This window comes from Ochotona princeps, chromosome 14 (assembly GCF_030435755.1).
Source record: "Ochotona princeps isolate mOchPri1 chromosome 14, mOchPri1.hap1, whole genome shotgun sequence".
NCBI lineage: Eukaryota > Metazoa > Chordata > Mammalia > Lagomorpha > Ochotonidae > Ochotona > Ochotona princeps.
The window spans coordinates 29,694,323-29,706,674 of record NC_080845.1 but is presented as its reverse complement, the minus strand read 5'-3'; the positions used below and the strand labels follow the sequence as shown (position 1 = coordinate 29,706,674).

General features: G+C 55.4%; 1 protein-coding gene across 1 annotated transcript in view; it reads right to left on the bottom strand.

The window, feature by feature from the left end:
* Positions 1 to 2,835: 2,835 nt before the first annotated feature.
* SHB (SH2 domain containing adaptor protein B) overlaps positions 2,836 to 12,352 on the bottom strand; it is a 106,572-nt gene continuing 97,055 nt past the window's right edge. The window contains exon 6 of the mRNA XM_004580966.4: positions 2,836 to 3,564. Coding sequence (XP_004581023.2) covers positions 3,381 to 3,564 — 184 coding nt within the window. The 3' untranslated portion in view covers positions 2,836 to 3,380. The remainder of the gene's footprint in view (positions 3,565 to 12,352) is intronic.

Genomic DNA, 12,352 nt, shown 5'->3' with positions numbered 1-12,352 from the left:
GGAAGCCGGCTGGATGTCTGCAGGGCTTGCCCCCTGGCCAGGCCTGGGCAGATTGAGCCTGTGGGGAAGTTTGCCGCCTCTTCTATTCCTCGTGGATGGCAGAGCACACAGCAGGGGGCTGGCTCAGGGCCTGGTGGCCGTGAGAGGGAGGAATGGAGCCCTGCAGCAGGACAAACGTTCTGCTCTTGGATGGCGTGTGTCTTCACTCCCCTCACCTGCCCCCCTCTTCCCTGGGCTGGTAGCAGATGAAAGAAAAAAAATAAAAATACAGGGCCCAGTGCAGAAGCTTAATGGCTAAATCCTTGCCTTGCATCCACTGGTATCCCATATGGGCACCAGTTCGTGTCCCAGCTGCTCTCTTTCCCATCCAGCTCCTGCTTGTGGCCTGGAACTTCTGTCTCTCCTCTCTGTAGATCTCCCTTTCCAATAAAGATACATAAATATTGTATATAAACTGAAGCAGCAGCCCAGACCCCCCAGCCCACGGCGGTAACCTCTTAAGGCGCTTCGGAAAGGCGGCTGCCATTTCGATTGTTAGGTGTCCAAGAAAACGTGCACACACGCTGGTGAAGGAAATGGCCACAATAGGAGGAAGAAGAGGGAGCGGTTCAGGGAGCGGAGGGGGAAGAATGCCTTTTGGCAGCTCCCATCCTGTAAGCTGGCTCCTCTACCCGCCTGGGCCCTGAGGACGGAAGCAGCAGGCAGAGGGTCCCAGGAGTCCCTTCAAGGGGGAGGGCGGCCTTTCTGGAGGTGTAGAGGCAGGTGTGGCTGTAGTCCTCAGAGCGCCCTGCAGGCTACAACGACAGAACCTTCCAAGGTGCAGCCTTAGCCCGCCCCACCTGCCACATGCCTGAGCTCTGTAGCAGCTCCTCCCTGGGACAGACAGGTGCACACTCCCTACCTCCGTCCCCTCGTACACACCCCTGCCACATGCAGCACTCCTCCCTCTCTCCCCCCTTCCCCTGATGGGAGGGATGCTTTGGAAACCGTGAGACAGCTATGGAGTCAAGGTTGGCTTCTTTGCAAACAGCCCATGGTCCCAGGAAACACACCAGGATGACCCCAGAGGCCAGTGGCCACTAATGATAACCCATTAGCAAAATGGTTTTGCCCACCAAAGGCAGAAGACCACACCATCACCTAGTTGGCACAACTTTTAGTTCCACTTTGCCCTAACTCGGTGGGAGGCATGGTAAGCTCTTCCCCTTTGCAGCTGCCATCCTCTGCCCCCCGCCCGAACTGCTTGTGACAGAGTAGCACCCAGTGCCAGCACCTGCTGGCCATGGCACCAGGGAGGACGGTGCCCAGACTCATGCCATGAGGGTAAGAGAGACGTGAGCTTGGTGATGGCTCTGGCACCTGTGCCCAAACTAGATCGTTTGTATAGGTGGGGTGTGTGTGTGTGTGTGTGTATGTGTAGCAAAGCCCAGGAAATGAGTGGTAGCACTCTGGGGGGCCATCTGCCCTGAATGTGCAGTTAGAGCCCTGCTCCTGTCAAGGATGGGGCAAGACTGATGTCTACTAATGCACAGACTCCATCTGTGTGAAAATGGACAGTGCTGGGGTCCGTGTGATGGGTGTGGAAGACAGGAAGGTGTAAAGAGTATTGTTCCATTGCTGGCAGGGCCGCAAGGAACCTCCTGCTGTGCAGCAGGGCTCCGCCGGGAATACCTCTAGATCACCTGAATGCAGCTCCGCCTCCCTTTGCATGGACACCGGACTATCCCACTGAGATTTCTGTAATTTATTTAGGCATTGTCTGCCTCTGCAGAGTTAACGGGTTAACGTATGGCTGCCCCCTTTGATCCTATGCTAATCAGAGGCATAGCAGTTACCTTCACTTAGAATCCTCTTTTCCCCTACTGACCTTGTGCTGATCAAGGGTGCTAGTCTCCAGGTAAAGGGGAAGCCCATTCTTTCCCTCTTCCTTTGATCTTTGGGTCCTGCCTCCTGCGTTACATTTCCGCCCTTAGCTGATTCAAGAGGTATGTGTTACTGATTGAGCTTGCCTTAGGTGAAACAAATGGCAGAATTATCTTTAGCAACACCCATTTGATCATGACGTAAAAAGTCTGAGCCAGAGTTTGACTGATTCTGTATAAATAAAGCGGACGGCTTTATTGCATAGTCCACTATCATCATGGAATCCTAGTGGTCCGTCTCTTTCTTTCTGCGCCTCATCCACGCACCCTTCCCGAGTTCCGAAACCCAGGCTGGAGCTGGACTCAGGCAGGACAGACCATGGCAGGCTCCATGTACCTGGGGAGCGGGGCTGCTGCCATCCTGGGGCCAGGGCATGGGCTCTATGTACCCGGGGAGCTGGGCTGCTGCCATCCTGGGGCCAGGGCATGGGCTCCATGTACCCGGGGAGCTAGGCTGCTGCCATCCTGGGACCAGGGCACAGGCTCCATGTGCTGGGGAGCTGGGCTGCTGCTGTCTTGTGACCCGGGTTCCTGGAGCTTGATTTGCTGTGTGCCTGCAGGCAGGTTCCTGTCCCTCTCCCTGCCTCCCTTCCCTCAAGGCAGTGCTGCTGCACCGACTGGGGACTGGGAGGGAAGCGCTGCTGCAGCCACACTGGAGGGCCCTGGCCAAGGTCACCACTGAGGCCAGAGGGTGGGGGCAGGGTCTTGCAGGACACTTTGGGAAGGAGAGGTTTCAGGACCGCCCCCTCCGCCCCCAAGTGATGTTCCAGGCCCATGGACCACTGCTGACTGTCCCAGTCTGCGACCCCATGGAGGGCCCAGAGGAGACGGCCCTTGCTCTGGGTTTGACAACAGCAGGCTTAAGAGCCCCATCTCTGGAAGATTTTTTTTTTCCAAAAAAGGATTAAGAATATATATTAAATGACTGTTTTATTTACACGCCCTCTTCATAAATAATTGAAGCCTCTTTTGGACCGCACACCATTGGTTGAAGATGTCCTGTTGATGGTGCTGAGCTTCCGGGAGCACAGCCTTTGTCCATGGGAGCCCAAGTGCACCACACAGGCGTACCCCCCAGGCTGGGCTGGGAGCCCTGGGCTTCCGGCCTGCCCCTCAAGGGGTGAGCTCCCCAGGGAGAACAAAGCAACCCAACGGGGAGCTGGTGCCCCGCCCTCCCTCTGGGCAGCTTTGTTTTTGTTCATCCTTCCCAGGCATCTCTTTGGATTTGCAAATAGTTTAATTCACAGAAACTCAGGAAGGGTTCGGGTGGGGGCTGGGGCGGCTTCTGTCCCCCCCTGTCGCTTTCAACTAGGCCTTCTCCAGCCCCGGCCGAGTGGTGAGTGGCGACAGCCTTCTAGGGACACGCAGTGGTACCATACACATGACACAGACTGGTCACTGGCAGCAGGTGGGCAGGGGCAGCTGCAGGGTCCCAGCACCCACCCCGGGCCGCTCTGCTCACAGGGTCCGCACGGCCACTGGGTAGAGGAGGGACAGGTGCTCCGCACCTTTGATGGGCAGCTTCCGGGTGGTGTAGTAGTGGATGACTTCTGGGACGCTGTCGAACGGTGGGCTGTTCTGGCCCAGGACGTATTTCTCTTTGGTTTTGGCCAGTTTCATGTGCATGAAACCCTGATTACTCCTGTGGAATCAAACACAGAGCCTGGTTAAGAACCTGCAGGACAGGAGACCAAGGTGACCACGTGGCCGGCTCGCTCGGTGGCATTTGGCAATTCTTGCTCCGGTGGTTGTCAGCCCCCAAGCAGCCAGCAGTTGTACGTCTCCACACCAGAAAGCTGGGCCCGGGAGCACCCCTGAATCCAGCACCTCACCAGGGGTAGCAGGGGTCACTACTCTCCCTCCCCCACCCCAACTGATGAGTGAGGAAACTGAGTGTGGCAGGCCAGGATGGCAAGCAAGCTGTTCCCACTTGAGCAGTAGCACCTGGTCCTTGGGAAGGGGATGTCTGGCCAGGGACTACATTTCCCAACTTGCCTTGCATGTAGTTAGCCAGGGGACTAGTTCTGATCAGACCACTGGGGGACATCATCACCCCGAAGCATTCACACAGCTCCTTGCACAGCATCCACATTCCTGTGCAGGGTCTCCCAAGCTCCCGCGGTGAAGCCACCCACCATGCCATGTAGATCCTGGGGGCTCGCCCCAGAGGAATCAGCCTCGCCGTTAAGTCTTGGGTGTTCTGTCTTGGAGTGTCAGCAGATGAGACATTCCTTCTCTAAGGCCCAGCAGTATCTTTTTGGCCTGGTGCTTGTATGATGCCTCCAGAGGCGCCTGCACAGCCACCTGCTCTTGCCTGCTGGAGCCCAGTTCCACAGACAGCATCATCCAGGCCCCGCTCCCTGCCCATCAGGCCAGCTTCCCACCCGCCTGGAGGAAGATTCTGGAGGTGTCTGCTGGATGCAGGGCACTGGTGGAGACGAGGGCAGAGCAGGTGCCCTATGGACCAGGCAGCCTCCCCTGGGTCAGCACTCCAGGCGGGGTACAGCCTGAGGTGGCCACAGTGGCTGGGACCTTTGCACTAGCATGGGTGAGGCATCTCATTCCCATCTCTCCAGCCACTGTCTTTCCTTTGCCCTTGGCCAATCCTGGACACCTGTGACCTGACAGTGGCTGAGGGCTAATCAGGGAGCAGGAGGTTGCCCCACAGGGCTCTGCTTCCAGGAGGTGGTGGCCTGGCCAGCAGCTGCCCTCTGGTTCCTTTCTGTCACTTGTATTGCTCCCACCCTTGCACTGGGGGACCCCACCAATGCCTCCTGTAGCTGGCGCTGGGCTCCTTGAGAGCCCGCTCTATTAATACCTTAATCTGGTTCCAGGACCATTTTCAAACGGGCAGAACAAATGGCTAATGAAGTGCAGGCGCTGAGCACCACATCTGCACGTAATAATGTATTTAGAGATGTCACCCCTGGCTTCAAGGAAATCATTTGGAGAGCAATTACAGTTTCAAGAGAGAATAATTCCTGTAAAGAACTGAAATTTAAATCAAGATTTTTTAAGGCTGCTGAGGTTCTAATTACAGCGCCCGTGGCAAGCTCTGCTTCCCCAGCGAGGGGTCACTGCATCGGAGGCCTCCATCACCGTCGCAGCTGGGGAGCACCGGGTACACTGGCTTGGGCCACAGGGGTGCCAGATGAGGAACATGAAACCTCATGGGGGCCGGCACTCCTCTACTGGCCATGGGCAGGATGGCCAATCCCAAGCCAGCCCACCAAGGACTGTGACTGCACCACGGAGCTGAGTGGCTGGGAATAATACAGTGGGGAGAGTGGAACAGCTGGTTCCAGTCCCACCACCTATTCAGGTCCCTGCTAATGTGCCTGGGAAAGCAGAGGAGGATGGCCTAAGTGCTTGGGCCCCTGCACCCACTAGGGAGACCCAGATAGAATTCCACGGGGTATGTGTATGGGCCAGGGTACAGGGCTGTGGGCATGAAGGATGCTGGGCAGGCAACAGGGTACGACCTTGGGAGGTACCAAGCTGGTAATGCCTGGGGGTGTAAGAACTCAGGGCAGAGCAGAGGCTATAGAGGACAGGTGGCAGTGGCAGGTGGGGCTGAGCCCGACACCACAGTTGTGAAGGCAAGCAGGTTCCGGCCAACCTTGCATCCCACATGAGTTTCCGTGAAATCTGTCACCCAGCAGGGAGGCTAGTGATGGTGGCAGTGTCTCCCATGCCGCTGAAGGTTGAAAGTGGCAGAGGGAGGAACTTCTGTAGGTGTTGAGAGATTCCAGTAGGGCAGGCATTGTACATGGTGGTGAGGATGCCACCTGATGTGCCCATGTACCCAGCTGAGGGCGTGGGTTCAAGTCCCAGCTGCTCTTGTACCTGCGGCCTTTGGCTAAGGCACGCCCCAGGAGGCAGCAGGTACAGCTGCAGCGTTTGTGCCCCTGCCATCCATGTGGGAGATATGGCAGAAATTTTGAGTTCACGTGACTGCAGGCACTTGGGGAATGAATCAGTGGAGATGGAAGATCTGAGTTTCAAATAATAATAATAATGATTAATAATAATAAAATCCCCATGTGTTGTCTTGCTCTCCACTGCTGACAGGGAGGTGGGACAGCTCAGGCTAAAGGCCTCCACACTTTCCTCAATGCCTCCCTACCAGCGGGGCCTGCTGGTATGCAAAGGAAGAGATGAAAATCTCAGGGTAAGGTGTGTGCCCAGCAGGGCCGGGGCTTCTCTAACAGGCCAAAGACCAAAGACTGGGGGTTCATCTCCCTTCACCCCCTTTTGGGCGCCTTGGAGCCTGCAGTATGAGTAAGGTGGGAGGCCTGCAGGTGAAGTCAGACCCAGCCATGTGGGCTCAGTCTCTTCAAGGCCAAGGGGGCAGCACTGATCCCCTGGGGAGCTTCCCTGTGGTCTCCTTTGATAGGACAGCTTGAGAGAGCAAAGTGACCCGGAGGAGGGTCCCTCTAGTGGGTGACCTGCCTCATTACCATCACAAAACGCTCTTCCCCAACACCCAGATTATCAAACACACCCCACCTCGCTTCATCATCACGGGTTTAATAAAACACTGCGCAGCCTGCAGCTGCCGCCGGCCACCCTCCTGCCCATGGGAGCGGGGTGTGAGGCCTCACCTCTCGCTTTTAGACCTAATTGCTCAATGCATATTTCATGAAGGTTTGCGGGTGATAGTTATGTTAAATCGCTTCTTTTCACGATGAAATGACTTTAAAAAAATACTTGCATGCAATATTTATGCAGGAGAAGGAAAAGGAATTGTCCTCAGAGGATAGCAAGGGAGGACCCGTTACAGAAAGTGGCACACACAGGCTTTCTGGTGGCCGCTGAGTCGGAAAGGGAACTGCTCTTGGGAGCCTGAACGATCCGATCCGTGGCTCCCCAGTGGGCAGACAGCACGCCCGGAAGTGGGCTCTTACCACTGCAAACTCGTGAGATTCTCACGCAGGGAGCCCTGTCCTGTGTATTCTTCCTGACGGCCCACGCCTGGCACACGGCGGGAGCACCAGGCCCACTCTGAGGTGGGATAAGCAAGACCCGCACTCAAACTCAGATTCCACTGATGACACGGGCACAGTTCTGTCTCACCAAATGGGTGCCCTCATGGTAGGAAAGAGGTGGTACAGTCCCAGTCCCAGTGGACCCTCAGGCTTGAGACAGTGGGATGACAGAGTGAGCTCTCTATGAAGGCTGCACCAATAGCATGGACACCACCACTTGGGCAAAGGAGGCTTCCCTTGTCCTGAGGCTGACCCCCACCAGCCTATGCTCCTCTGAGACCAATGGTGCTCAATGTCTGCTCTGCACTCCCCCTAGCACCTTGAATTATCCAGCAGTATTTGGGAGACATGGGGGTGCTCCTAGCATCCAGAGGCCAGGGATACCCAGACACATGCCTGCTCCCTGTGACCACAGTCTGGCCCCAGGTGCCAGCGAGGTTAAACTCCGGCCTTCCCTAGTGGGCAGTCAGTGCCTTGAACTTACCACCTGTGAAAGGGAGGTACCAATAGAGTCCACCCTCGGGGCTGCAGAGGGAGAAAGGACTCCCCTACCCACCCGGGGCAGGGTACTATACTGGGGCCTGAAGACACTGGGGGATGGCCAGCTCGAACCTGACTCCTGACCCAGGACAGCTAGCTTCCACAGCCAAGCTGGGCACCGAGGTGGGCACTCCAGAATTCCCTTAGGAGCCTTGCTCCCGGGCAGTGTTCCGGGGAAGCAGCCTGGCAAGCTGAGATAGGGTTGTCAGCAGATTCCATCTCTGGTTTTTGAGGTCAAGAGCAGGGCCCTGATGGAGATGCAGGACTCAAGGCTTGGGAGCCCTGTCAGGAGCCTGCTTCTCGCACGCTGGGCAGGAGATGGCAAGTGAGTTGCTGGCCATCTGGTCTGCCTGGCTGGCTCATGCCGTCGGAGCCGAACCCTGTGCGCGTCTGTTGTCTGTATGCCTGGTCTGTTGCTCTCAGTCACACTGACCATCCAGAAGCTCTGGATACGGCTAGGCAGTTCCTAGGCTGAGCAGAACCTCAATGCTGGCCGATGTTGGACAGGGTGCTTCTGCCCTAAGGTCCATGTCCAGGAACACCAAATGGGGATTTCACACCATCTCGGAGGCACGATGCCAAACAGGGGACCTGTGAGCGTGGCAGTGAGGAGGAGAGGCCTCTCTGTGAAACACACAGTCATAAATGGTCTCCCGCATCTATTGAGTGCTGACTGTGTGCATCCAACAGGGGGACAGGAGACCCCAGTTGGGGGGCTTTGAGACTACTTGGTGCGCCGGGCGGCAGAGTTAGCTCCGTTTGGTAATGCTCAGGGGTCAGAATGCCCTTGCTCCGGGCCCCCATGCCCCCCCACTGTGGACACCACCATTGGCTCTGACACTCTAGCCCTGCAGTGATGGCAGCACGCCCCTCGTCATTCCCCATCCTTGAGTCAGGAGCTCTTACCTGCTCCCAGGCTCGTACCCTAGGAGCCCTGGCCACAGGTGACACAGCTGCTGGCCTTAACAGCTACTCTCACAGCAGTTGCTAGCCCAGCAATGCAGGGACACACTGCCCACAAAGCTTCTCCTTCAACTACAGTTGGGATCCAGAGGGACCCAAACAGATCACCCTGCTCGGTGGCCCCTGCATCTAACCTGAGGGGGGCTTTCTCCTCCCTGGGGTTTCTAAGGTACACAGGGCAGGACAGAGGTGTTGGGGGAGAGGGGACACTTAGCCAACCAGACAGCCCAAAGGTCTCTGCCAATTCTATGAATGACAGTGGTTCATAGCGGGAGATTCCCAATCATCCTGGGGGACCTAGGTCTCAGTCTATTCACCTTTGAAATGGGGAGTCGTTTACTATCAGAGTGAGAGCCAATGGCTCTGGGAGCTTGAGCAGATGCCCTGTTGAGACTCAGTTTCCCCATCTGTGCAATATAGACAGGAAGGGTTGCTGGCTGAGGCCTGCCCACCTTGAAGCCTCTCCAATGTGGCACGTAGAGCTTATCACAGCATGTGCAGAGGAATGAATGCCCCTTTGGATGGTAAACAGGAGCCCATCCTCTTATTGCAGACACCCCAGGAGCCCTGGGCTGAAAGAGGGAAGTAGGACTCCATTTCAAGCCCACAGCCCCGGCCACACTAGCAACCAGACACTCCGCTCCACACAACATGGACGCACGCTCATGCCTGGGAAGCACCATTCTGGTTCTTTCAACCGTGATGGCCCCATCGCCTAATTTATGTTTATTTTTTTAAAACTGGAAAGTCAGATATACAGAGAAGAGGAGAGACAGAGAGGAAGATCTTGCATCCATTGACTCACTCTCCAAGTGGCCATGATGGCTGGGGTTGAGCCAATCCAAAGCCAGGAGCCAGGAGTTCTTCCAGATCTCTCACGTGGGTTCCAAGGTTTTGGGCCATCCTCAACTGCTCTCCCAGGTCACAAGCAGGGAGTTGATGGGAAGCAGGGCTGCCAGAATTAAAACCGGCACCCATATGGGATCCTGGTGCATGCAAGGCAAGGACTTTAACTGCTAGGCTACCGTGCCGGGTCCTCCTAATTTATTCTTCACCAAAATAGCTTCTCTGGCTCTGTGCGTGGAAGACTTGCTCCATGACCTGTGTGTGGCCCATGGATGCCCACCCTGGCAGATGGTGCCAGCCCCTCCGGGCTACCCTGGCTGAGATGAAAGGCCAGAAGTGTCTCTCCCCCTCCCACTCTATTCTGGCACCTCAGCCTTGGCAGATCTGTCTGCAACCCCCACAGTCTATACCAAATTTCTTTCTGGTGTCTGCTGACTGTCAAGGCCCACCGTTCTGTGCTCCCTTCCTCCCTGGCCCTAAAGGACAGGGGCTCCTGGACACACCACTGTCAACAGGTATCCACATGTGGCTCAGCTGTGAAGACACAGAGCCCAAAGAGTAATAGCAGCCTACCAGCTTCGGCCACACTGAGAAGTGCGATGCCAGCCAGGGAGGGCTTGACACTCCTTGAGACAGTGGCACCTCCTCCCTAGGATGGTGGAGCCTCCATAAACACAGCCTGGGGACTCCCCTGATGGTATGGCCTTTATTGTATTACTCAGCCTGCATAGGGCCATGGAGATGACCAGCTTTCCCAGTACAGCTGCATGCTATAGGCTCCCAACAAGTTTTTCACTGTTGGGACCAAGAACTTTGTTGAAAAGCGCAGCTCCCATGGATGGAAGACCTGAGTGAATGACTCAGGACAGAGAGAAGCATGTGTTTCCTGGCGGGAAGCCTTACATCCACGATGGGGTCATGTTGCCACCTGTGCGGGCTGCCTCGGCTTAGCCCTGGCTCACGTCAGAGCTCATGTAAGTACCCTGGTGTTTGCTGGCACCGCCAGCACACTTCTCCCTGACTCGGAGACATCCTGCCCTGGCTCTGAACGCTGGTACTGAGGTGGGTTCCATGACATGCTTCTACCAGCAGCTGTGTTCAGCGACACAGAGGCCTGTGCCTGCAGAGTCAGCAGGAAACCATGGGAAACTGGGTTACTCCTTGGCAAGCAGGAGGTGGTGGGGGCTGTGGAAGGGATGCCGCCAGCCTGGGAATATGGCCCTGGGGGAGCCCTTTGCCTCTCTGAGGTCTGTCCTCAAGGGCCAAGCAGACAGGTTGGAGGAGCTGGACAGAATGGATCATGACAGCTCAAGAGTGCATAAGGCGTATCACTGATCACTGCATCGTTTATGTCCACAGGGGTCCTGGGAAGCAGTCTGGCCACTACTCCCATTGTACAGATGCAGAAAGTGAGGCTGCAGGGGTGCTAAGAGGTAGAATGAAATCTGAACCAGGGATGCTGGCTCTGGGCAGTGCATACTCTTGCCCTGATGCTCTACGGTGTGATGACCAACCCCAGACAACTGGCACAGGTAAGCCACAAAGAAAAACTCAAAATGGAACCAAGAGCCAAATCAGGTCTCCTACCACCCACAGACAAGGAGTTTCTGGCTTCACCTCACTTCAAAACAAAACAAAAATGAAAACAGGGGCTGGCATTGTGACGGCACCTGGTAAAGCTGCCTGCCACCTATGACACAGGTATCCCTTGTCGGGGCTCTCACTGAAGTCCCAGCCACTCCACTCTGATCCAGCTTCCTGCTCATTCACTTGGGCAAAACAGGAGAAGACAGTTCAGGTGCTTGGGGGCCCCTGCCACCCATGTGGGAGACAAGGATGGAGTTCTGGGCTCCTGGCTTTGGCCTGGACCGGCTCTGGCTGCTGCAGCCATTTCGGGAGTGAACATGCAGGTTCAAAAAAACTCTGTATCATTCTAGCTTTCAAATAAAGAATTTTTTTAAAAAAAGACTCATTTATTTTTATTGGAAAGACATATTAATAGAGAAAAAGAGACAGAGAGAGAAAGATATTCCATCTGCTGATTCACTCCCCAAGTGACTGCAACAGCCAGTACTAAGCCGAGACAAAGCCAGGAGCCAGGAGCTTCTTCTGGGTCTCCCATGTGGGTGCAGGGTCCCAAGGCTTTGGGCCAGTCTTTCCCAGGCCACAAGCAGGGAGCTGGATGGAAAGTGGAGCAACCGGGACACGAACCAGCAACCATATGGGATCCCAGCGCATTCAAGGCAAGGATTTTAACCACTGAGCCATTGCAGGAGACCCCAAATAAAGAAATTTTTTAAAAAACAGAAGCAAAATAAAGGAGGTTCACTGTAGAAAATCTAAATACACAAGCAAAAGATGCAAAAACAAACAAACAAACAAACAAAAAACGAGTCACCTGCCACTTCACCCTTTCAGACAGCTGCTGTGCACCACAACTTGGTGCAAGAACTTCCTTTATTTTTGCCCCACCCACGAGCCTATGTCTGTGATAAGCACTTCTGGACTGGGTTGAATTCTACCATTCGCTCAATGTCATAGCTCTTCTGGGATGCTGTCATTATTTTTCTCCTGAATAGAATCCCGCCTGTCCCCCCAAGCACCTGCTACGTGCCAGGTCCACTGGTGGTGGGGAGATAGGAAGACAGTGACAAAGTGACAAAGACATCCTCACTCAGCCACAAGGTCATACTCTCATCTTGAGGGTCAAGGTCGGCAGCTGTGGCTGCCATAGCGGTATTGGAAAGCAGGAGCTCCAAGTTCATGCACTCCAGTTTCCACCTGGAAATTCAAACTGAGTGATGCTTTTTAGAAGAGAACCCGGAGGCTGGCGGGGGAGGGACTGCACAGAGGCCGCCTGGTTAGCCATAAACCTTGCAGAGGCTCCCTCCTCCAGAAAGCCCTCCGCAGAAGGCAGAGAAAGAGGAGTGAGAGGGCCTGGTGAAGTGGCCAAGTGGCTAGAAGTCCTCACCTTGAATGTGCTGGAATCCTATGTGGGTGCCAGTTCTAATCTCGACAGCCCCGCTTCCCTGCTTGTGGCCTGGGAAAGCAGTTGGGGATGGCCGAAAACCTTGGGACCCTGTACCCATGTGG